The following is a 27,341-nucleotide window of genomic DNA, read 5'->3' on the forward strand; positions in this document are numbered from 1 at the left end:
TCTGCATTATGTAAGGGAGACTGATGTAGAGACTTCTCAGTTCTGGCTTCCTCCTCTACCAAAGCAAATTTCAGGTTCCATTTCACCCTGACAAAGATAGTCAACTCCATTAAAAGAGGTCACCTAAAACCTAGTTCAAGGAAAAAGGAAAGAAAGTACCTTCTGTGATCATTGTCTGCCCAGGAATTTCTTCCTTTTTCTTTCATGAAAGCATTAATGTATTTTTTTTTTCATTTTGTCTTGTCCAGACCAGCCTGTAGCAGTCTAATGAATCTCAAGGGCAAAGAAAACGAACCTGCAACAGTAGAGATGGTACAGGATGCAGTTCAAATGTATATTTTACTTTAAAAATAATTCTAAACTATATTTCAATAATTGTGTGTTTTTTTCTCTGTTAGTGACTTCTAGACTGAGAAGGAAGGATGGATAGCAGCATGGGATTCCTAATAGTCCTACTGCTGGGTCTACTCCTCTAACTCTTCTCACTTAGCTCCAGATATGATTTTGTCTTCTAAATCCATCACTTTATAAGGTGTAGGTCAGAAGCAGCACCCTTACCAACACAGTAATGTTTTTCTTCTCATAGGATATATTAGCTCAGGGTTCCCCTCAAAAATCATGGCAGATCTTTAGCACTTGGGAATCATGCTTTGGGGATTGTAGAGGTACAAGCCAACTGTGGAAGATGTCAGTCTGTTTTAAATCCGTAATAGAGAGCCACAATAATAAGAGATTACATGAAAGATGTCTTAATTTTTCTAGGTCGTGCCTCTTCTCTGGCACCTCTACTTCTTTTGTTTAATTACTTGAAGGGTACCCACCAGGAAAGGTGCATCTATGTCAGCATTTCAGTTCACAGACACAGCGTGTTTTTTGGGTGTCTCTCCTGATCATCCACACTTTCTGCACTTTCATTTATATCACACAGCAGTCTGGGAGTGCATGAAATGCACCTAACATAAAAAGAATATTTTTCAGGGGCTTGTCTAATGTTCTTCTGTGTGTTCTCACCACATGCTAATATAGACAGATCATAGCACCCAGTTCTTTCTTACTCTTCCCATCAAAAAAGACTGCATCATGTTTATTCTAACAGGAGTTTGTGTTTTGTGGGAACAGCATGACGTTGATAGACAAGTACAATGCAGAGAGCTTGTTACAAATACAGCCAGGGTTAAAGTAGATCTAACTTAGAATTTAAATTATGTGTTAGTGTCTCCTTTATTATTTTTTCATTATTTATTTAATTAAAAGTTCAGAGCATATAACAAAGAATATTTTGTAATTATGTAACTTGGCAGTTGAAAACAGTGACATGCTGTTTTCATAGCTCTGGTACATTAACTTTTCATAAATCCTAAGGTAAACTGTAATGTGAATATTATTATATATGGCTGGTACTTGGATCATTTTCTCAGAAACTGAGTAACCTGAAGTTATGAATCATACCGTAACACTAGTTTTTAGAATATGCTTTCATAACAATTGGTAGCATTAAAAGTAACATTCTGTAAAAGAACCATGGCAACATGGTTGGCAAAAGAAAAAACAAATTTGGGAAAGTGGTAATTATTAATCACCCTAACTAAAAGCACTTTGGAAAGGTTCAGAACTTATTTGTATAGCCCATTAAAAAAAAAAAAAAAAAGAAAAAAAAAAAAAGAAAGAAAAAGAAGTTATCAAAAAGCAGGTAAACTACAAGAAATATTAGAATGTAAGTGAAAATTTTTGATAAATATATAGCAGCTGCTAACCTCCTCCTCTCTTTCCTACAGATGCATGAATCAGTTCTGTGATATAACAGCAGGGAGCTAATGTAGATCAGAAAATGACAGCTGAGCTGTCACTAACTGCCATTGAACAAAAATGTAGGGGTAGATCTAAACTGACTAATTAAAGAGGTGTTTCATCTATGCTAGATGAGTGGTCATATATATGAAAAATAACTGTCAAGTGAAGAAGGAAACTAGCCTTGTATAATTAAACTACCATGTCACTTAGTCCATGACAGCAGTTGCTAGCCCTGTGGCTTATGACTGAAAACAAGAGGGGGTTTTGCTCAGTAATTGAACACAGCAAGTCCAGAGAAAATGTTCTTGTTCAAAATTTTGCTCAGTGATGGTATCTGGAATGGAGATTGTACAGCTTAGTGAATTAGGTGTTAAAGTAGCATCACTGAAAGGAAAACTTAATGTTTGAACTCACTTCCCTGTGTATACCTCTGTAATGATTGTCTTTCTAATCAGTGGAACTTGTGCTGGATTTTTATCTCAAGACAAAACACTTTAGTTTTTTAGTGTTTTAGATACACTCTGTAGGGTTTGGATGGTTTTGTTGTTGTTGTTTTGGTTTTTTTTTTTGTTGTTGTTTTTTTTTTTTTTTTTTTTTTTTTTTTTTTTTTGTTTTTTTTTTTTTGTTTTTTTTTGGGGGGTGGTGGTGGGGGGGTGGTTAATAGCAATGAGAGGAACCTGAAAAAGAACAGTGAGAATTTCTCAAAAATATGTAGTTATCTTAAGCATAATTTTTGAAACTATGTTTGGAGGCTCTTACTAGTGATGAACTGTGAATTTTTCTGTAGTATAGCTTTTAAACCTGTCCTGCCATTTTTCTGGCAGGAAGACTGGTGATACTGCCACTGGTTTTCCCTCAGTGATTAATGTGAATTAGTGAGTAGTGAGAACTCACTGCTTTCCTTGTGTAATATGAATATTTATTCCATTCCTATGAAGTTTTTCTGTCTATATAACAGGAAGCTGTATCTTTATTTAAGACTAATTTTCTTAGAAAATTTAGCAATATCCCTGCTTCTCCAAAATATTATTGCTGTGTTCCCATAATCAGAATACTATTTAAAAATACTGGAGTGAAATTCAGATACTCTTATATAGTTGTGTATCTCTAGAACATGGGCTGAAGCAGCCAGCTGTTTTTGTTTTCTGCTGAATTTCTATGGATAGTATGCACAGCTTCTGAAACAGAAAATGATCATTAAATGGCATCATTACAATGAGCAAAAGTTTATCCACACATAGAAACATTCTCAAACAACATCTGAATCAGGAACTTCAAGTAAGTATGTAAAACTAGTTGATTATGATTTGAACACAGATGCTGTGCTGAAGTTTGTAAAATGCTGTTAAGAGGATTTTTTTGCTTTAAGTTATACAATTTTAGATGACATTCATATGTTAGGCTAAAACCCTACCTATTTTAGATGGTTTGGTTGAAAAAGGAATCCAGATCTTTCCTTTTCTATTTGAATCAGAGTAAGGAATGACTATGTCATTGTGACAATATGAACATATTTCTAGAACTTGCTTAGCGCTTCCTCACTAGAAAGGACGGATCAGCATCTGTTACTGTCTGAAGACTGTTCTTCAGCATTTTTAAAATGAATTTGCAGTTGGATTTCAATTCCTGGTATAAAGGTATATGAAAATCGTTGCGAATGAAATCTCAGATTAAAAAGAAAGTAAAGCCTTTGTGGCCATAGAGACTACATTAGTTCAATCTCCAGAACTATTTGTATAAAAGTAACATAAAGGTCATACAATTGGTTCCCTGCAGCAGATATTTCTAATGAAAAATTCCAGCTAAAGTTATTTGAGAGAATTGTGAAGTAAAAATTAGCACTACTCATTTCCCATGGAAAAAGATAGTGAACAAGTACTCAGTAATTATTAATTTATATATTTCTCTGGGACTTAGGTTACTTTACGAAGAATTTTAACAGCTCAATGGAATCATCTGAGAAAGCAGGAATCATAGAATCATAGAACAGCTTGGGTCAAAAGCCAAATTACAATTTGTTCATGAATGTCCATGATTCATTAATTAAATGACACGTCCAGTTATAATGAGTCGTTTGTACATTTGCAGATATTTTTAGTTCTAAATGCAGAGGAAGCAACTTTTTAATTTTTCCAATTGGTACTTATCAGTCTTCCTGTTGGTAATTCCATTGGTACCAATGCCAATTGATAAAATCAGTCTTCATCCATTGACAACATTGTAAATATTTACAATTAAATTTTTTTTTTTTGTTACTGTATTTTACTTTGGGGTTTGCTGTGGATTTCCCAAGGGATAACAGTAGTACAGAGGCTTAAAATAGGCTGATAAATTCAGTTTAATTATCTCAGATTGCTTAGAAAAATGGACTGTAACAGCTAGTTTCCTTACAAATATTCAAATGGATTTATCCAGGTTGTACGTAGAGGTCAAGAAGTAAGCCAATTCTTAAGTTTTTGTGTAAAATGACCGAAAAGCTGGCAGTTATTGCTTTGAGCATGCTTATTTTTTAGCAGTTGTCTATTTCACGGAGAAAAGTCTAAGTGTATATTGCTGGTTCACAGGTCAAGAGACTTTGCAATCCATCCATATATTTGAAAAATAGTATTGGCTGTCTTGAGAGCAAGTATCTAATATGTGAGCTCCGAGCAGGATCTGGTAGAGCAGGAGATAAGCCAGAGGGGAAGGTCTGTTTTGAACAGTGAGTTATTAGTTTCTGCTTTAATAAAACCAAATGCCTGGAAGGGTTTGGTTTGGTTTCCACAGAAGTGTGGAGACAATAGGTTTGTCTCTTCTCTGCCAAATTTTTCTCTTCCCCTCTCTCTCTCAGGTCCCTGAAAGCCATGTGAGTACTCAAAAAGTTGGCAATGTTGCTCTGAAACATATGCTTCCCACCTCCACTTCCATGTGAGTTGTTCTTGCTGAGTTGAAACTTGTGCCACTGTTGTCAGTTGTAACGGCTCCCAGCTCCATGCCACTAACGTGCTGCCTCTGCACTCTGGGGGTGACTTTGAAAGATCACTGTCAGTGTCTTCACACTTAGCAAGATGTTTACATGCAGGTCTAAGAATAGGTAGGATGTTTCCATTATGGTTCCAGCTTTTTCCAGCCTTCAAACCTCCTCGTTTTTGGCAGCCTCTAGGAAAATGAATGCGACTGTCTGTTCTGTGTGTTCCATACACAGCAGATGGTGACTGTGGGATGAATGTAACAGTTGAGAAATGTTTCATTGGTATTTACCTGTTTTAAAATTGAAATCTCAGGAGGATACCTTTAGCCCTATAAAAGATATAGGATGAAATAATGGCTCATGTCCAACTTGGATATACCAAAAAAAGTATATTTCTGCAGTCCTTTGCCTCAAAACTAAGCACACAGGAGTATGAAGAGATCAGTATTTAAAGGGGTTTATATTCCTAGTCATAAATCCATGGATCTCTAATAAACACTTTCTTCCACATCTTTCCCATACCACCCCATAGAGAAGGAGAGGCTGCTTTCTGGATGACAGAACTAGTTGGACAGTATAGAAAAACCCAGAGAAATGCAAGTGTGGGACTTGGTCCCTTTCAGAAGTTCTAATGTCAGATATCTGTCATTAATAATACATATTTTTATTTTAATATTATCAATAAACATTGATTGTGATATAGTGAACTTGCATTACTTTTTTAGAGTAAATACTAAGGGAATATGTGGGACAGATTACTAATAGAGATACCTCCAGTATGTCACATACGGCAGACAAAATTAATAGTGCAGCATTTATTGTATATGAGACAGTAATTTGTGAGCAAATTTTAAGGACTTAAGCGTTAACTTTTCTTGTAGCAACAACTATTTCATTTTAAAATTTGTCTGATTTTTTAAGTGATAGTAAGGCATTGAACTAAAGAACTCCTACAGAGACTATTCCTTCAGATTTATTTATATTTCTGTGTTCAGAAGAACTATTATCATTTAAGAAATTCTTTTCACTTTATAATACTGATATTTCCTGGCTTCTGAGACTGCAGAGATATGCCAAAAATAAAAATGGAATTTAAAATCCCCAAGTGTCTAGGATTTGGGAGGGGAAGGCTTTTATCCGAGGCATTTTATCTGTCCATATGAACTTATTTGTAATTTTCTACTCTTGGAAAATTCAGGAGAAAAAGTTATTCTCAGTACAAACCCTGACATATTAATTTTTGTTCTAGAATTATCTCTACATCTATAGGGTTTGCGCCAGTGATAATTATATCAGTCTTTTAAAGTGCAAAGAAACATGATTCCTTAAAAATACCTTTTCAAACCTACAGAATAAAAGAGTTACAGTAGGTGCAAGATCTAAGACAGTCAAATTAATTAGAATTTTACCTCTGCTTACTGAGTAATGATGGTAGGTGGTGTAGCTGAGATGTAAATTATCTCATTACTATGGTTATAAAAATTAATAAAGTGAAATATTACCAGAGTTGGTTACTGGTTTTAAGAAGTAAAGTACTTTTAGTTAGCTCATACCAGCATGAGCTGGCAGTAGAGGCACATAGAAGAATATTTGCTTCCACATTTGTAGCAGCAGTCATTAAAGTTGGTAGAAGTATTGTAATTAGTCATTACTGGTATTCTACTGTAGTATAATTAGGTTCTGATAGGTGATTTTAAGTTTATTTTTACCAAGTATTTATGAAAGTCTTGGAAGCATTGGAATATTGGTCAGTGCTGGTCACTGCCTTTTCCTGATCAATTCTGAGAGAGCTGATGCCTCAGCATTTCACTGACATATCTGTATCGTGTTTATAGTTTCATGCCAGAGGGAGCTTTCTAAATTCACCACATCAAATTTTTGATCCAGGACAGTATGCCCATGGTGCAAATACCAGTTTAAATGTCAGCATAAATTAAAGGCTATTAGAATAAGTTCCTGGAATTAATTGTTTCAGTCACTGGCTGCATTATGAACATGCAGAAATCATCAGCATTCACCAAGCTTTCCAAAATCTATCTCTTTCTAATCTATTGGAATTATGAATTTACGGCACTATTGTAACTTCATATAGCACTTGAAAGGAAATGAGTGAGACCAGCAGAAAATAATTGCAGTTGAGTGTTTGATCTAGAATTTTACGGGTAGATACAGTTAGCTCAGGAACTAAACTTTGTAGTTCTGTGTATGTTCAAAGTCCAGGGATAATAGTGCACTTCTGTAAGTAGGAGCATACCAAAGATTTGCTTAAATACTTAACCTGACTTACAGGTTACACAAAGAACTTTGTGGGTAAGATTTAATTTAGATCTGAGAGATATGATTGAAAGACACAGGTTTTTCTAATTGTCTATCTGATATATTAGAAGCTATTTGAAAACTGAAAGTATCCCGAATTTTACATCTCCTTGACTTCCTTGAAAGGACTGTTTATAGTGAATGTCAATGTTCTGAGGCTGATTTTGTTATCTCTGAGTCATGACGTGCTTGAAGAAGAATGGCATATTACCTTTCCATTACCTGACTCTCTGAAAATGCAGTAGTAAGTGATAGCTGTCTTGACTTCATTATCTAAGAGCAGTACATTTCTGACTTAGGAATGTTACACTTTCTAGTGCTTTTATTGAGTGATACTGACCTTAAGTATTTTGTTCTGACATTGTGGATATGACAGCCTGTGAAGGAGACGGGACATTCTGAAAAAAAAAAGAGAAACGTCTTTTTTTGAGAGATGGAGCCTGGATTTACTGAAGTGTCAGTCATCCAAAATAGTCCTATCAAAGAAGGACTGTAAATACATCTATTGGTTTGATTCAAACTAAAATTTCCATCCTATGACATATATTACATGTACCTGCACAGCAAAGTGACCCATAAGAACGATGACTAGGAGCTGTATTGCAATCTGTCAGTTGCTGAGTCAGGCTTTTCAAAAATGTTGTTGACAAAGTGGATGTAAATGATTTTCCTGTAAAATCCTCTGAAAAATAATTTGGTTCTTTGTTACATTAATAAAGTGGCAGGTATCTCCTTCCAGACTGGCTGTGGTAATGGAAAATAATCTACTGTTATTTTCCAGTAGTGCTCTCTAGCCTGATTCAGCTTTGATAAGCCAGGTTACTGCACGTGGTAGCTAGTGCAACTGAGCTGATTACTCCAAAGTGCAGAGGTTGGTGAAAAGTAGCTGTAATTGATAATTTCTTCATCTTACACTTCTGGGTCTGAAAAGGAAATCTTCCTGTGGTCTCAGGAGGATGGAGAATTATTAAGCTTTGGTCTACATAGACTCAGAGGTGGCCTTGATTTCAAATGCAAAGGAATAGTCATTAAGATGTAAGCATAGCTATTACTTCCTCAGTTGTAGGAATCTGGGATATTAATTTGACTTTAAGTCAGTCTGTATCCCCTTGTCAGGTATGTTTTTTATAGTTATCTTAATATAGCATTTCTCTTGTCATTCAACTTGTCTTTGTTACAACTTCTGTCTATCTATACCAGACGAGAAGCCTTATGCAGATGGACAAAACTGGGGTGCATGAAAGTCCAAATATGTTATTTAGTTCATTAGCTTTTCCTATGTGTTTTACAAATTATTGTTATATCACTTTGGTGTGAGTTTCTAAATGTGCATGACTTCTGTTGGTGGAGCTGAGGACACCATAGGTAGCTTCAGTCACAGAATGTAATGCTTTTGCAGTCCCCTTCTTTACTTCAATTTCAGAAAGAAGCTTTTAGCAATCTTCTATTGCAAAACAGTGTTTTCCCAGTTTGTTTGCTTGGTACAATGTCTAGTCCCTATTAAGAGGTTAACAGTATAGTATTTTTTAGTGGGTCAGATTAGAATTATTGTAATAATTTATGAACTAATCACCTCTATGTTCTGTTTTAGGGCATTATTACTTAGATACTAATGCACATTTCAGCTGAAAGAAATTCAATTCAGTGTGATTTTTATACGTAAATTTATATGTAAATTTACACCTGAACTTCACTACACTATTAGCCTCTGATTTTAAATATCCTTTGCACATTTTTTTTGAGTTAGTTTCTTGTACGGTAATAGTGATACAAATGAATTCCTTCCTAAACTAGTTTTACAAATATATAATTCGCTTAAGGTCTTTAGTCCTAGATTTCAAGTAGTTCAATTTGCTGTTCTGATAAAGTCTTAACTGTTGGTGAACAGTTGGTGCCTTTTTGCAAGCTGATATTTTGTAAGGAAAAATATGCCAAGTAAAATGGGAAAATACAGTATCAAGATAATGGCAATGCTGTGATTCTCTGTCCTCATAACCCTACATGGAAAGGGGGGGAAAAAAAGCCAACAAAGGTCTGTACTTGATGAGGGAGGTGGTTCACTTCACCAAGATCTGCTCCATTAACTTATGAGTGACAAGAAAGGTGGAAGGGCTCACCCCTTCGAGACGTAGGAGGTGAGGACTTACATGTGTCTGAGTGATCCGTGTGAGAAGGTCCCAGCTGAGCGTGGCCGTGTGGGTCTGGGTGAGAAGTGTGTGGGGAGAGGAGAAGTGGTGAGGCAAGGTGCGTGTTGCAGGTGCTTTGCACCAAGCAGTTCAAGAGCCAGCTCTGATTTCTAAACCTGATTTGACCAAACTGGACTGAACTATGTTCAGCATGGCCCTGAAACTGTCAGCACCTCACTTGAGCCTCTTTTGTTCCAAGAAATGGAAATGAATAATAATGAGGATACCGCAGGAGACTCTGGCTTAACTGCTGCTGCTGACATATAGATACACTGATGGTGACATTGAAAGCCCTGATCATTTGGAGCCTATGGAAGACAGAAAGCCAAGATTTACTTTTTGAAGATTATTGCCACCATTGCAACTTCAATCTTTGAGTAAACAACATTCCTGCATGTCGTCAGGCGTGGCGCAGAGAAAGAAAGCACCTGTTACTTGTCAGTCCAGAAGAGCAATGATTTGGCCAAGGACTAGAAAGGGAGGAATTTCTGCTGCATTATCTCACCAGGCCTATCAAAATTACTTTCTTTCCACTTGCATGGTATGACATGCAAATTTGCTTCTATAATAATAGCCTGGCAAACTCAGGAGCAATTATAAATGCTTTCTCCTCGAGGTCCATGGACTAGAAAAGCTGCAAACAAATTTGGAGTGAATGTCATCTCCTTACTGAAACTGGATTTATTTGAAAACAATTGTTCTAAGGCATTATGACATATAGTTAGTCTCTTAGAAACTCTGGCCAGATAGTGCTTTTATTGACACCTGGTAATGATTAGAATAGGATGATTACTGAAGATTGGACATACAGAAGTGTTATGCACAGTAATTTTAGAATATGCCCATCTTACTATAAGCTACCTTGTCAAACTTAGTGGAGGACTGGTTGATAGTTCAGTGCAGTGTATACATGAATAAAATGTAAAATTACATACTATGGACTTAAATTCTTTAGGTCCAGTTACTAAAAAAAAAGGTGTAGAGTATGGGATGATGAGAAAACCTTTAGCATAAAATATGTCAGGAAAATCTTTCAGCAAACAGGTGTAATATCACAAAAGATCAATTGATGATGATGAGTGCTGCGATTGAGAGACAAGACGCATCTTTTTTTTTTTTTTGTGCATCTTTTGAAGCAAAATCTTGATAGCAGAGTATTATAACTATACATAGGCTCAGGCTATTAATGTAGGATAAAATGTAAGCCGTCAGTTGTTTTTCCAGGTTCCACAGAGAATAAATGTTATCTCATATTTATACTTAATTTTATTCTATTTTACTTTATGTTAGCTTAATTTAAATGACCTTCTTATTTCAGAGCATGGGATAAGAAGTGGATCACAGCAAGTTCAAAGGAATAAACCCATGACATTTCACCAGAATGGCTCTATCTTTGTCACTGGCAGTCTTGATGCAAGAACCAGTTTAAGGAATGAGATTAATTCTCTTATTTTTTCAACTTTTACATTTTTCCTCTGTGAAAATGTATATAAAACCCAACATATATTAATATATAAAAAAATGAGGATCTAAATTAATGACTATAAATGTGTTTGGAACTTGCCTGTGATGTTCCTCCTTTGCATTCTTTCTCATAAAATGGTATTTTCAGGAAAAATAACACTCTTAGCAATTGCATGGGCATTTTGTTATTTGTCCTAGTACTATCAGTCATTAAGGCCTAGAAATGTACAGTGTATATACATTCTGTTGATAAATGTACATTTGCTCTTATTACCATCCACAAAGTAGCAGATCTTTGAAATGTTTATAGCAATTCCAGGGAAATTTCCTGGGAAATTCCAGGGAAATACATACTCCTAGGCATTCATTTCATACTGGCAAGAGCATACTGTTTACATTAAGCTAACATTGGCAATATAAAATATCCTTTGTTTACAAGGTTACAAAGGTTTCTTCAATAGTTGCTGCTTTTTTCCTAAATAAGCAAGCTAATATTTCCTTTTTAATGTAAAAATATTTCTTTAACATAGCATGTAGATGTTTTACTATAAAATTGTTGTGATTTAGCAATAAAATGGTAGATAGATTTAGAAATTTATTTATATCAGTAAAAACTATTAATCTGAGCTTTAAAATATTTTATGGCAAATTTAAATCCTATCTTACTGTTGCAAGGCACTTGAATGATTTAAATTGTTGCTGTAATCTTGCCATCTGTAGAACATTAAATGAATTTTATGTGTGTTCCAGTAGTAATTTTCTTTAAATGTAAATATTTAGAAATTTACCAAATCATAGGCAGGCTCAAAGCAGTGTGAGGCAACTGTATTTCATGTTCAGATTTTAGTGTATAATTAATTTTAATAGATATTGTATCTTTGTCTCCTTTCATATTGCAATTTGAATTATTTACTTTTTATAAAAAAGTACATGGCAAAATTTTGCTTTTGCGAGAACCCGATCACTATATGTTAGAAAAAACAAACAACCTTGCATTTGAAAGAAACTGCTTGGTTACAGCAAAGGAAAGAGACTAAAATAAAGATAGAGACAAATATATATACAGATAAATAAATACATATGTTTGGTTTGGGATTTTGCATATTTTATATAGATGAACATATATGAATAGAACATATGTATTTTAAAATGAAGGTATGGTGTGCACCCTGAATTGTGGTGGTGGCCTGCCTTTGTCGATAAATTCTTTCCTGTTGGTTTAAAGTGTTTAATTTCACAAATTGTATTGATATTTACATACACAGGGTACCTAGGATGGTTTTACACTATTTTTAACCTTACAGTGAAGAAGGTCACTGGAACACTGCTGAAATACATCAGTGTTTCAAGGTACAATGTAGGAGCTGTGCAAAGTGAGCAGCCTTTGCCCAGTTCCTGCTCATCATATGTATATTTTTTTTAATAAGGTCATAGTTTGTTTCACTTTTATTACAGTAATTGAAATTTAATATGCATCTTTAACAGTAGCCAGGTTTTCCAGATGGGCAAGAAAAGATGGTCCTTGCTTGAAGTGTTCATAGACTTTAATCAGAAAGACATGGAGACCAGTAGTCAGGGAAATAACAAAAAAGAATGAAAGAGGGAACGTTTATTGTGATGCTGCTCTTTTAATGTCAAGTATTATGATGTAGCTTCAAAATTAAGATGAACAGATCCTGCAGAATTCAGCCTGAATTGTTTGCCAGCTTGCAAAGTGGACATTTTCAGCTGTCTGTGCTTGGCTTTTGGAGATGGCTTGGAGGGTTTGCCTGGTTGGGACTACAGCAGATCTGCCTGTAAGGTGTATTTTGGCAAGCCTCAGCTATGTCTTGGAAGGTGAAGTAGAATGTTAGAATGCAGAGTGGCCAGGAAGACTTGAACTTTTCCTTATTTATGGAATTGAAGAGTTTACAATTTCAAGATTGGATGAAATGTCTCTTACTGCAACTTCTCTTTTTTGGGGTTAGTTCACATATTAGAGGTGCAGCCTGTGTTTGCGTAAGTATAAATCATGAGTAAATATCTTACACTTTTTTGAGAAATGTCTTTTATGGGTGATGCTTCATAGTTAATTTTGTGGGTTTTTTTTTCTAGGATACTATTGGAATTCATATTCCCATCACTAATCCTGCAGATAAAATTCTTCAGCTGAGTGTGGTGCTGGAGAATCAGTCACTTACTGGACAAAAGGCTCTCACTCTTAGGCCCAAACAAACATTTTTGTATCAAGTACAGTTTTCCCCAGCTGTTGTCGGCACTTCAGATGGAAGGTAAGTTGCAGAGTTTTGATACTTGCAGGTTTGGCTCTTGTACTAAAAAGTGAACTGCTTTCATTGAAACCTTGGTCGCTTGATGTGGCTATCACCATAAAAAATCCATGAAAGGTACTAAATGGAATTAAAAAGAATCCAACTTTAAATATATTGTATCCCAACAGCAGCTTTCCTCTGAAGGCATAAAACTGACTGACAGGCAGTAGAATAATGTCTAGCTATTCTTGTTCACTAGAATTCAGCGACAACATTTTAGAAATTTACTTAATATTATAAGTCCTCACGGACAACTTCAGATTAATTGTTAGTTTTGTAAATTTGTAAGTTCTGTAAAGGGAATAACATGATTTTATTTATCTTCTGAGAAGAAATGGAACTGTAACAATGTCAGTAAAACCAGGTGAAGAACCCTTTAACAGTCATCACATGAATCAATTTAGCTTCAGAATATTCCATTAATTAACAATGATCTAATAAAAGGATATAGAGAGGTTTTTGATCACAGTTTTTTCTTTATATTGGAAATCCCAATGAAACCATGCAGGTATGATAATTAGCAATGCAAAGACAGATGACCTCTTGGTCTTAGTTCCAGTTAAACCAGTTCAGCCAATAACGGGAGAGTACAGACTTGCAAACCTTATCTTCCTGGTTAGTGAAATACTATTTAGTTGAAGGCCTGATTGAAAAACAATTCAAACAATTCTCTGTTTTTCAATTATATTAATTGACTGGCAAAAACATGGAGATAGGGAGGAGGGTGGGGTAGTGGCTTATGAGGAGGGCAGAGACAGATGACCTGTGTTCAAAGACCCAATATTTACAAAGCCAAAATCCATGTATTTGAATGTTTTGTTCAATTTGCTTGCATTGATTTTTCCAAAGACCAGAAAAATGGCAGGCATCATTGTACAATACAGCTTTCACACAATACTGTTTCATAAAAATGAGTACTGTTATCACTCTACTAAATATTTTTTCTTTGAGAATTTGTAGAAATAAATTATGCATTCTGAAGCTGCAAATGAGAATAGACCTTTTTTTATTTTTTTTTAATTTTTTTTAGATTTTTTTATACTAGATAATATTTCTGGTATTTTTCAAGTGTAGAATTTCCAAATAATAAAATAAAGGTTGGTTTTAATTGGCAAAACATTGGGCTCAGCTGATTGGTAGACTGGGACTTAGTGGAATATATGCAAAGACAACATAAAGCAGAACTGTACATATTCAGTACAATTATGCAGTACTGTACTAGAAAGCTGTCTAATAGCTGCTTTAAATAGCACTAGCTCCCAAGCACTATAATTACAGCTGGACAGAGGTACTTCCACATTGCATCCACACTGACACCGTTGTTTTGGTTTTTTTTCTGAAGCCATGCTCTGTTTCCTTTGCTATGGCAGCAGCTGGGAAGAAGCATTGTAAAAGTGTTTGTGGCAGGTGTACCTTTTCAAATGGATGATCTTTCCTAAGCTGTTTTATGCTCACTTTAAGGGCTTTATTGGCACAGAGGATAGTCTGGAACCGTAAAGTCATGTAACAGAAATAATTGAACTGGTCCTTAATGGGTCATGGGTTTGCACAGTGCATTTCATGTAAGTTTTTATATGCTTACAGTGCTTTGGTTTAATGTTATTATGACTCTGTTACTCAAAAAAAACAAGAAACAGAAAAAGAAATCTGCAATAGGAAAGGACTCTGTTACAACATCAGTCACAGAAATGTACTGCTGTACATATCTCACCTAGCAGCAAGCAATTTTCAGTCATGGCATTTGATTGTATATCAAAACAGAAAATTCCTTTGAAGCATATCTCTTTGTCATGCTCATATAAATGTGTCTGTATCTATTCCTCAGTTTTCATCACTAGATTTGAAAAGATTTTCCTCTTTAAAATCAGTGAATACTATTTCTATTTCTTTGTCCTTTTAGTTCAAAATGGCTAGAAAGAAAACACTGTGACCTTGAAATGGAATTAAAACTTACTCTTGTAAGTTAATGGTTGATATGCTTTTGAGTTGCATTTTGGAAAAAAAAAGCCAAATAAACAAAAAAAAACACCAACAAAGACCCACCCACCCACCAACTACCCCCCAAAAAAACCACCCACAAAACCCCAAACTCACTCAAACCCCAACTTTTATGCTAAAAATTTAAAATGAAGAAGAGATTTTGTTGCATCAGTAACTGTAAATATTATTAGTTTTGGTACCTGAATTCACATACTAGCAAGAAGTGTTAAGGGAAAACTGGGAGCTAATTAAAGAACTCACAGTGTTGAACTCATTAGGTTTTTCCAGAATATTAATTTTACATTTTCAATTATCCGCACAAAGGCTGTGTCATATTAAGCATATATATATATATATCTGTTTTTAGTGTCATATTCCAGTCAGATATGGTTGGAGAGTTTTGGTATGCACTGAAGTTGACTGTGGAGAAACCATTGCCAACTACTCTACCTGAAATAGAATGTGAGCTTGGAAAGTAAGTATGTAGGTCATAGTGCTGAACTTGGTCACTGGCTTGAAGTACTATGGAAAACATATGAAGAGTTTACATCAAAAAGGCAGAATAGTGCTGTATATGTATTATAGTAGTTTGCAGGTAATTTTCATAGATACATGTGTAGATAGGCGAAATCCTCTTTGCAGTAACACAATTTAAATGGAATTGTAGCCTATGTGTAGACTTCCTCTGAAGGTTTTATATAGAAATCACTCTGAAAGTACTGCAGAATGCAATCATAAAGATCCATGATACAAAGTTCTGTGGGTTTGTTTTATTTTCTGTTTCTTTTTTCCTTCTGAACTAGGAATATATCTGACACTCCTGCTTTACAAATGCTTCTAAACCAGCTATGAACTTCTTTTAACCTCACAAGAAATGGCAAAGTAATACAGCACTGGTCTTGCAGATCTTGGGGGTACACACGGTTGAAACACTGCAAATGTTAAGAAAACATTTACTTAGAGCAGACAGAGAAGTGAATTCTTGTCTTCCTTCAAAAAAAATTCATCTTGCATTTCAATAATGTGATTTTTAGATCTGACTTTCAGACAGAAATCAAAACTTTTAGAATTAGACTTTAAAGAATTCCAGAAATTCAGTAGTGCTCTTCCACCTATTACCTCTGCTTAGTAGTAGGTTCTGTGGACACACAGTTCTGAATGCTAAATTCCACTTCTGTATATCTTGTCTTTGACTAGATATATAACTAATATACATTACAGACTGAGTAAAAAATGGTAGAGTACAACATAAAATTTTACTTGAGTAATTTTTTGTGAAATAATATCTTCTGCTGTTCATATATGATGCACAGACCTTCTGTTGCCTTTGTTGCTACGTTTTTCTATGAAAATCAGTAGGGTTGTCCATTTCCTGTTTTTTACTTTAAAATTCTGGGCTGACTGGAATAAACCCCATAATTTTTCTGTGTTATGTAGGCTGACACTGTTAGGAGTTAGAAATAACTTAAAACCTTTTCATTCAGGCTCTAGCATTCATAATTTTCTCTAGCATGCGCTACCTGAGAACTACATGCACAAGTGGTCTGTCTGGGAATGGGAAGTCATCCTTTCCCATCACAAATAAAATTAATGTTGGAAAGGATTAGCTACATTAATTACAACACTTGCCTGTTAAAACTACCATCTCAAATTCATTGAATTCCATGGTTTATTTCTTCAAATGAGATTTCCTTTCACTTCACAAGTACATGCATGTTGTAATTCCTATGCATATGTAAATGAACTCGTCTGCATCTGACCTGGGCAGATAGTGGTGGAAGAACAAAGAAGTACTATTTAGTTAAATTATTTAGCAACAGCAGCAACAACAATAATGTATAACAGGAAACTAACAGTGGTCTCTTTCATATATATCTTTTAATGTAAATATTATAAAACAGCATAAAAAAACCTGACAAAATTCTTCCTTTCCTGTTTGCGTAATCTGCCGTAGTCTTGGTTTCATAAAGCCATCTGCTTTTTATTCAGCTATGTCCTTCAACATTCTCCTTTTTCCCAAAATTTGTTTCTACTGCGTCATCAACATAATGTCCTCCTCTTGAAATGCAAAATTTTGGACAATGGCAATTGGTGATGACATTAAGGTTATAGTTAAATTACTGAGAATTACTCTACCTGCTGAAAGAATGAGATAGTCCAAGTAAATTACCTGCATTAGTGTAGGCTGAATATGTAAAGGCAATGCACAGGTAGACATTTATGTATTGTCTAAGAAAGGTATCAATATTTTTTGTTTTGTTTTGAATGGGTGTACTTCCTTGCTGTGTTCCCAGAGATGTGGACTGTAAATGTCATAAAAAAATTGAGGCATTTCTGGTTGGTGAAGCTTTGTAGTTACAAGACTGTCTTCCATTCTACCACTTCTTCCTTGAATGTGGAAGAAGCATTATCATACATGATATCCTTCTAAGAATAAGGTTTTTCATTACATGCTCACTGCATTATTTTTCCTATCAATCTGAAAGATTTAAGATTTTGTGTCCTTGAAACATAACTTGAAACTAGATTAGGAGCCCAGAACATATTGATACACTGAGAATCAATTTCTAACTAATTCTTGAAAGTGAAAAGAAGCAATGTTAACAGTTTATCTTTTATTCCTTCTTCAGATACCCTGACATTCTGGGCTTATCACAGTCAGATCTGCTTTTTGTTTTTGTCAAGGGAGATGTGACACTTCCTTTAGCATATATCTCTAAGCAAGGAAACTTTTTTTGGTATTGTCCATCTTCAATTATCCATCCTGTTATGAGCTCCACAGCAGTCATTGAAGATGAGTCAGTCCAATGATGCTCACAGTGGCCTAGAATTTGCTGTCATGTGCAACAGCTTCTTCTAGCATAACCACGGTAGTCAATCTGTGTGGGGTGGCAGAGATTCTTAATGGATTTTGATCGCTTGAAGAACCCCTAACAGTCAAGTAGTTGCTTAGTGACATTTCAGATATTCCAACATAGTTTCCTCTTTGACAAAGTGTCATATATGAAAGAAACCAAAAGGTGAAGGCTAGAGATATTAGATGTGATTATTAAAAGAATCTTCGGTTCTTACCTAACAGTTTCCTGGTGTTTCTCTACTCTCTGCTGTTGAGGCCCCAGTGACACAATGCTTTGACAGTGTTAGTCAAAAACAAGTTTGCCATTCAGATGCTGGGGATTTATATCACTACATATGTTGGAAGGAGCCCATGTGAGCACAAGTTTTAGGGCCTGAAGTTATAGTCATAAAGCTTGGCTGAAATATCTTCTTTTCTGGATGTTGCTTTTTGTATTTTCTTTTTCCTTACTGATTTACTATGATTAACTGACTAACTTTTTCCAGAGGATAAATATGTGGAACACACTGGCAGTTGACCTGCCACAGCTTTGACTAGAGGGAATGCCCATTAGGTAGATAAATTATGGGAAAAAAAATGTATCTCATTTTTCAAGCTTTACTTATTTATTTTTTTCACTGATTCATCTTGAATCTCTTTTCTGTGTCCCTTGGTGTTATAACAAGAATGTGATTTATGTTCATATAACTTTGTTAGAGGCAAATAACATATTATTTTGATCAGAACAGAGGAAATTTTGGTGGTCTTATGAATTCTTTTGAAAATTGTGTTCCCTATTGAATGTATCTTGGGTTTGTCTATTCTTTGAGTAGAAAACAGAGGTCAGTTTGTAAAATAGAGTGCCAGCTGATTTAAAATATAAGCTTTGGGCAAACAGCACACTCCAATCTTTGTTCTGGGGCAGCCACAATACTCATTAGAATATATAATCTACATGTGCAACATAATGATTTAACGTTATGCTATAATGAACAACACAACAATGTACAAAATTGAACAGCTTTGGAGTCCATGCAGGGGAAGACAGAGGAAGGAAGAAGGCAGAACCTTCAGTGAAATGGCTGGTGTGAAACAACAGTTTGTTTTGAGGTCTCAGGGTTACATGATGATCAAGAAGAATGGTTGCTTAGGGGAACTTAATCAAAAGCTATTGGCAACACCACTTAATTACAAGCTTTTCCTGTAAACCATTACTTAGACAAAAAGGAGTTACAGATATAATTTGCCTGATTACCTTTAATTTCTGTCCAGTGCTTTTCCTGAGGCAGACTATGAGTCCATGAATAGACTACAGAATAACAGACAAAATTATTTTACTTTTTGGAACCAAATTTTTTTATTGGGCTTGACACATGGAATTATGTATTTGATTAAAATGTTTTATTCCAAAGTTACATCTATAGAAACTAAGGAAAGAAAGGTGAGACATAAATCTGCAAATTGGAGCCTAGGAATAAATGTGCAGCTGTGGTATTGGAGACACTACGATACATTTTCACATCCTCCTACCTAAAAGTGAGGCATCAAGTTTAAGGCATTAAATCTAGACTCCTCCTGTAAACAATGAAAAATGATTCCACATCTTAGTGATCTACGTTACAACCAATTTTCCCTGAAAATATTTTTCTCTGTGTTGAGTACTGAGGGAGCTAGATAGTCCTTTCAGCAAACTAAAATTGGCTTCCTGTATAGCAAGGCAATTCTGCTCTTAAAATGTCCAATAGTTATTGATACAAGTTTTTATTCTTATTAATAATTGTTATTAATAATTATTGCTATTAAATGTGTGCCTACTAGTGGAAAAATACTCATGCAATAGAAAATAATTCTTTTTTTAAAAAGTACTCATTTTTCAGGAAAGAAAACAAGTGATGAATAATGAGATGCGATGGAAGAAGCTTTGTAATTAATAATCATTGCATATATGTATGTTTTCCAGATGGGCTCGTCTATACATACCTCTCTCTAATTCTACACATGAAACTCTGGAGCTAGAAATTGTTAACAGCAATCCTAGCAATTTTTCACTTGAGACTGATCCAAACCACCCTGTAAGTAAGATTTCTTTGCTTTCACAAAAATGATAGAGAGCTTTCTTTTCAAAACATACTGAATTGTGTATCATACTATATGTTCAGAAAGAATACAAAACATAGTCACAAAAGATTAGAGGCATTGTAAGTATGTGTTCTAGATATTTTATAGCTTAAGGATGAAAGCAATTATACTTGAAAAACAATGCAACCTGAAGTATAACCATTTTGTACCTGAAATGCTTTGTGGAATGGTTTTGAGAAGCACTGCAGTGTTGGTTGCAAATAATATTCAGGAGATGTTGGAAGAAGTTGTAAATAAACCAGCTGTATTAGAAGCTTCACAAGTTTCTAAGAATAAACAGGATAACTAGGTAAATACTTAGGTAAGTAAATAAAAGGTTAATGTAAGAATATAAGACTATCTCATAGTTATGGCAGCTGTAACCAACTTGCAGGGCCTATGAATAAGAATTTGATCAATTCAGCTGCAAGGAAGCTTCAAGAAAATACCTGGAAGAATTTTATTCTCCAAACTTACATTTACACTGAGACTGGTTTCTACGGAGAAAATCTTCATTCTGTTAGTATTATGTGCACTACTTTTTCCTCCTCCATCACAGAAGCTCTTCTGTCTTGCCGCCTAACATTTTTGTGCTTTCAGGGACTGAGTTGTATAGATGGGCTCAGCTTTCATATTTTCATTGAGACTGGCTAGTGTTATAGATGTTAAGGATTCTGAAAAATATTTGTTTTTGACCACTGATTACTAATTATTAGTACAGGTCCTGTAAAGACCTCTTTGGATGTTACTAACAATTAATGCTATTAAATATGTGTCCTTTTATGATGGGGAGATGAGAAAAGGGAGGACAGATGCATGGAAACTCTGGTGCAAGGGGTTAGGGGGACCCCTTCTTAGGATGTGAATATAAACCTTTAATGTGAAAAAAGAAAAATGAAGAAACCTGCTGCAGACAAGAAAGAAACAGCAATTGCACCTTTTCTAGACATAAGGAAGGTAATATAGGGAAGACATACACCAGAGCTGGTGGGTCCTTTCCAACCCCAACTATTCTATGATTCTATTCGTGCAAACTGGTTTAAGGGTCAGAGGGAGAGGAGAGGATTATTGTAGTAAGATCCTAAAATAAAGCTGAGAAGATAGAAAATGGATTGGATGGGGGAAATAGAGGAATGCTATAAAGTCATAATATGTTCATTTTTGGCTTGAAGAAACTAAACGGCTTTCAGCCTCAAATATAGTGGTACCACAAGACCAAACATTCTTAAAAGAGGCTCCAAAGATAACAACTAAATACACTTATTTACTGAACTGCTCTGTATTTGCATACATAGAATTACATTAAATTAAAAGTATAAAATGTGAGGTGTTTATCTCTGTCTGTCTTTGATGTCATGCAAATTAACACATCTTCATACATTATGTTAAAAATCAACAAGTGTTATTACTAGTAATTTCATTGATTGGTATTTGAATAGGAGCTAAGAAAAAAATGGATACAAACTGTATTAATTATCTAGGAGTATTATACATGTTATGTTTCGATCATTGTCACAGGTTTGGATTAGATTTAATTATAGTTACTTTTGGTTCCAGCAGTTTGCATGTTATCCTGTCCAGGATTTATTTTTTTTTTAATCACATTTCATCACCAGAGATTCACACATCACCTATAACTATATTACATTGTTTAGCAAAACCGCTTTCAACGCTAACTGCAGTAATGATCTTTCTTTCCTTTCTTTTCTTCTCAATAGAATATCCAGTCATATATTGTTTATGCATTGAATTCTGAAATTTTCTTTGTGAGTTACAGTAGTTCTTCAAGTCAAAGGATAGCATTGGTGAATTTGCTATAAGCAGCTACCTAATATTTATCTGATGTATCTGTCCCTTTTTGAACTTGTTTCTTCCATTGCAGACCCATGTTTGGAAAGGTAATGTGATTTCCTTCAGTTTCCCGACAAAGGCAGGGGATGGCATTAAAATACTTCTTCTTCTGAATATGTTACATCCTAGGTTTATTCCCTACATATAGCACTGCATGCAACTTCCAGAAGATTAGTACTTGTTCTTATAAATTATAACCTGTGTTTCAGGTATTAGCTTATATTAATGCCAGTTTCAATGTCTATGTGATGTGTGGAAGAAATTTCCCATATTAATTATTCAAATTTCTGCTCTTTTTAAAGCAAATAATGCTTTATTGTCCACAGAAAAATTCTGATTTGAGCGATCCACAGAATAAATGCAATAATAAAGAGTAAATTATTAGAACAATAGGTTGAAGATGGGGATTGCCAATTAAGATAGGTAATAGTTGAAGAGTATTAGTAGTAATTTTAAAAATTTGCATATTTCAAATCAGTAAATTTTATTATTTCATGTAATTATCCATATTTGTTTTTATGCCAGCTAAGGTGTAGGACTGTTGATGATACTGGGCTGTCAGTCAGAAGGTGTCTCAAATAGATTTTATCAGTCATTGAGTTATGTTATTTAAACCAGATTGAACAGCATATCAGAGAAAATTTTATCTTTCCTAGAGGTTAACTGCCTAAAATATTAACCAATATTTTGACTAATATTTTGAAATTTAAACAAATTCAGATATCACATTTATCATAATTCCATGTATGTGGAAGGTTGTTCCAGTCTGAGTTTGCAACAGAAGGCATTACTGAAATGCCACAAGGGATTATTTTCTCTAGATGTGATTCAACTTCAAGTACTGACATCCTTAATAACAGGCTTTCCTGAGGTCCAGTTAAATTATGCTCAAGTATTCCTGAACTTCTGGGTACTTAATGAAGTCTAAATGAAATTCAAAGGCTTTAAAGCTCTTGTCAACTTCATGTAAATTAGAAGCAGCTCCATTAACTTCTTTGTAAACTGATGAAAATGAGAAAAGTATATGTATCTTGTTAGCGGCTTTGAAGTTGTAACCTAAGACAACATTAAATGGAATATACCATCTTGGTTTTCTCTCAAGAATTTGATAAAAAGGTTTCAAGGTTTTAATGTGATTTGGGTTTTCTTTTTTTTTGTTGTTGTTGTTTTTTTGTTTGTTTTTGTTTTTATTGACAAGCTACACCTAATTTTTGTTTCCCTTCTTGTCAATCTTATAATGTATGGGTTAACTTAACATCTTTATAAATGCTGCCAAATTCTCTAAAATTTGGAACAGAAATGAACTCATAAGTTTGCTGCAAAATTCCTAACTTGTTTTTCATGAGCATGTAGGACATTATGAGTTTGTGGGGGAACAGTCATTAAGTTGTTGAGTTTTGTGTTTCTTTCCTAACAACAGCTTTTTTTTTTTTTTTATCTCCAGTAGAGAAGGATTCATGTTGAGCATTTAACAGGTTAAAAGTCTTAATCATCGGTAATGTTATGTTGCTCAACTTCTTTCCCTCTATATAAATCCATGGACAGATTTCACATATGTCTGTATAATATTTGTACACACATATATTTATGATGTAACTTAAATATACAAACAACTCCTATAAATGGGATCATTTGTATGGGCAAGAAGAGACATCTTTTCATTGTAAGTCTTCAGCTTGCTATTCTCCTGGCTTATAACTAGCCTGGATTTTTCTCATTAAGCTATCTTCCATCTTGATTGGTTATGAAACACAATTTTTATTGAGGAAAAATAACTTAATAAAGAAGGGATGGCAGACAGGAGTCCAACCTAAGTCTCTGTGTGCGAGCTTTATTATTTGTTAATGAGCAATAGTATTGTTTTGTACTGAGTAGAGAAGAAAGTTTTAGATTTAATGAAAAAAATCCCTCCTTTATTGCATTATAACAGGAATAATGCATGTGCATTTGCTCAGTCTTCTTCAGACTCAATTTCTGTATTTGAACAGTTATATGTGAGATCTTATGAGGAGCAATGATGCTTGTTCCCTTTCACATGAGTATCTTGGCGGACATTTGTTTCTGTAAACAAAATGGAAGGCAGGGCATGGATTAACTTCAGTATATTTTATTGAATGTTTGTGGCAAAGTATGACCTTCTTTAAACCTATTGTTAGTGTTATTTCTCAATTCTCATTTTTAAAGCAATTTATTCTTTGGTTTTCAGTAGAAAGTAAGTTCTTTTTATTACCCAGCTCTTTATTTCAAAACGAATTACTTTCTGGATACAGTAGAACATCATACTATGCAATATAAAATGAATTTTTAAAAATAGATCTATAATGCAAAAAAATATTTTTTTCTGTTTCTGGAGCAGGCAGTCTGCTGGTTTATCGTAACTCCATGTTGATTATTTAGATTCATTGTGGCAGTGCATTTTCTGTGTAATGATAATATGTCAAGTAATGCTTATTGAAAATGGATTTCCAGTCTGGTTTCATTTTTACCAGAGGGTTATTATTCAAAATCATGTAGATCTCTTGGTGAAATTAATAAAAATTTAGATATTGTAGTTTTAGTTTAAACATGTATTCTTATGCTGTGACAACCTGTCTTTACCTTGCTTTTTTAATTTCATTGAAAAGTATTTGGTAGGGAGTAATCATTAAGGTTCTTTCTCCATTTGAAAGTCTTCATTTGATAAATGGGTTTGGCTGGTTTGGACAAAGTAGGTAGGAACTAGACTGCAAATGAAAGTTAAATCTCTCAAGAAAAGGTCTCTGGATGCTGAGCATGCCCAGGAGCCCACCGAGCAATGAGCTGTTCGGGCTCCTTTTAGATGATGAACACCTAAATGAACTCTGGGCAGTGGGGCAGGTGGGGATGGAGGTGGTTTGTGGGAGGTATCTCCTTCAGGTCTGCTATTCTGGATGATATAGAAACCTTGCAAAGGTGACAGGAGTCGGACGGCTGTAGCTGACTGCTGGGGGCAAATGTGCTTTAAAGCTATCTCTCACCTATGGGACGTACAAGATTGTGAAGTGTGAGCAGTGCAGCAGTGCTGTGCTCCCCACATGGGGGGTGCAGGTGCTGTAACAGTCAAGTGGGAGCGGGTGCAGAGCAGCGAGACATGTGCTCTGTGCACGGGGCCCACCTACGTACCCTTCCAGAAATATTTTTGTCATACAGTGGAAACTGTAAAATTGAGTTAGTAATGTTTGAAAAAATACAATACCACTGCCCCAATAGACAAGGCAATTAATGTCTTCAAACCACTGAACTGTTATGGCAGTATTCTGAGAAAGTATTTTAAAACTTGCCTCCTAAAAGTGAAGAATAAAATGTTGAGGTTTGTGCACTAGTAGACCATATCTGAGCTCTGTCCTCTCTCCTGCTCAATCTAACTCCCGCTGCCATCAGCAGGAATATCTGTTGTTTGAGGTACACCAGCATCCCAGTCCATAACCATGCCAGTACCCTATAGACACACCCAGAAGATGGCTGGCAGGACCAGGATGCCTGTGGGCCTCTGCCTGGGTCCAGCTCTGAGATGTTGGGGAAAGCCATGGGGCAGTGAGGAAAAGCAGCGTAAGCCTCATCAGGGGCTTCTGCCCTGTGCTGAGAGTGGACACTACTGTCCCTGCTTCACCCTCTGCGTCCTCCAGTTTGGCCTCAGCGCTGTGGCCATGACCAGTAGTCCTGGTGGCACAGCGGGCCCCCATCCCTGTCCCCATCACGGCTCTGCTTGCTGTCTTTGGGTGTGGTGGGACAGGGCTGCTGGTGGATGTCCCCACCTTGCTGTGCCATAAGGTCAAGCCTTCCCCAGCCCTGAGCCGAGCACCGTATCAGAGCACAGGCAGTCAAATCCCCAGGAAGAGGCTGCAGGGCTTGTTGGTGTACTCAGGCATCTTGCAACCATAAAATGTAGTAAACAAAAATGAATGTTTTAATAACTCCTGTTCACTGCCTGTTAGTGGCCTGTTCTTTCAGGGCTGACGTTTCCTTTATGAAAGAACTCATCAGTGGCAGCAGTTGTAGGGTGTTGTTTTGGCTTTTATTAGTTGTAAATTGTATTAGTTTTATAAAATACAGCTTGAGTGTCCGTAATTCCAACCCTTTTTTTATATCTTCTTGCATGCAAACATTATTTATACATGTATGATATTAAAAGTCTAGTACTTTTTTTAAAAAAATAAAAAAATAGACACAGTAATTGTGTATCCAATGATTCTAGCTGATCATTCTCTCAATGTACTGGCATTTTCATTATTCATAATTCTGTTCTTTCACTGCTTATCTAGTTCTTAAAAACATTTATGACCCCACTGTAGTCAGATACTTTACTTTTCCCTGTGCAATTGAGACTCCACTAGTATACATCAAGTGAAGAGAAGCCTAGCAATATCATTTACAATGTTTGTTCAGATAAAAGTAAGTGGAAAAGGGACAAAGCGCTGGTTTAAGTCAGTTCATGTCTTTGGAGGTCAATGTGATAACCTTTTAGTGTCATCAGCGTGATCAGACACCAAAGTCATGTTTGAATGGAATTTGTGAGAGCTGTTGTCCGTGTCCTTGGAGCAATCTATAACACCAGCTCTGTGGTTTCTGAGCAATGAACGTGCAGTGACTGCCACTAGGATCATTTACTGCAATACACTTGCTGCCTTAGCAGACTATGCTTGCTGCAAGAGGAGAATGCACGTGGTGGAACGCATTAATCACAGAAACATCAACACCGTTGATACAAAGCACAAAACAGAAACAGACTCAAAAAAATTAATTTATTTCCCCCTCTCCTTTGCTCCTTTCTTGTATTTGTACAGCTGATTGTCGCTCCTCATTCCACCATTGAAGTACCAGTGCAATTCTGTCCATCTGCCCTTGGAAGAGGCAATCACAAGGCATCAATAACCTTCAAGTGTTCACAGGTATGATACTATGTCTGCTGCCCACAGCACTTGGGATTCCAATTAGATAATATTTTTAATAGGCATGTAAGTAAGGGTTTCAGTCTGTAGGTCAAGTTGAAATTTAATGTCTGGATGTATAATGAAATAGCAAATGCAAAGATGTTCAAAAGTTCTAATTTGTTTTAACATTAGCTTTACACAGAAATTATTCTTTTTACAGTAATAAAATGTGGCATAATGACCTAAGAGCTACAATAATTAATGAATTGTTTTAGCTTTCATGGTAATTAGTTCTGCTGGTTTTAACACCAGAAGACTGGCTTTTCTTATCATTGTCAACTCTGGAATTAAAATTCTTTAAGTTTTTCCCAAGCCCTAACAAAGTTAAATTGTTTCATGTTTTATCTGATCTGAATCTTTATCTGATCTGAAGGTCATGCACATGAAAAAGTGAATTCTTCCTTTAAGTTTAGTTAAAAATGATTTTTACTTTGAGCATCTTAGAATTGTTTACATCTTTTTCTCTGTATTTTTTCTTAATTTTAAATGAGAAACAAGTAAATAAAGAAACGTGAGTCATCAACATGACCTACCAACTGACTAAAAATACGATTGGAAACAAAAAGAAAAACTGATAATATGATTCAGATA

At 35.2% G+C, this 27,341-nt stretch overlaps 1 protein-coding gene across 1 annotated transcript in view; it reads left to right on the top strand.

Annotated features, from left to right (window-relative positions):
- Positions 1-27,341, top strand: part of CFAP47 (cilia and flagella associated protein 47) — a 343,220-nt gene that overhangs the window by 231,569 nt on the left and 84,310 nt on the right. The window contains exons 52-55 of the mRNA XM_040584179.1: positions 12,802-12,977; positions 15,364-15,471; positions 19,793-19,904; positions 26,604-26,708. Coding sequence (XP_040440113.1) covers positions 12,802-12,977; positions 15,364-15,471; positions 19,793-19,904; positions 26,604-26,708 — 501 coding nt within the window. The remainder of the gene's footprint in view (positions 1-12,801; positions 12,978-15,363; positions 15,472-19,792; positions 19,905-26,603; positions 26,709-27,341) is intronic.

Source organism: Falco naumanni, chromosome 2 (assembly GCF_017639655.2).
Source record: "Falco naumanni isolate bFalNau1 chromosome 2, bFalNau1.pat, whole genome shotgun sequence".
NCBI classification, from domain to species: Eukaryota; Metazoa; Chordata; class Aves; order Falconiformes; family Falconidae; genus Falco; species Falco naumanni.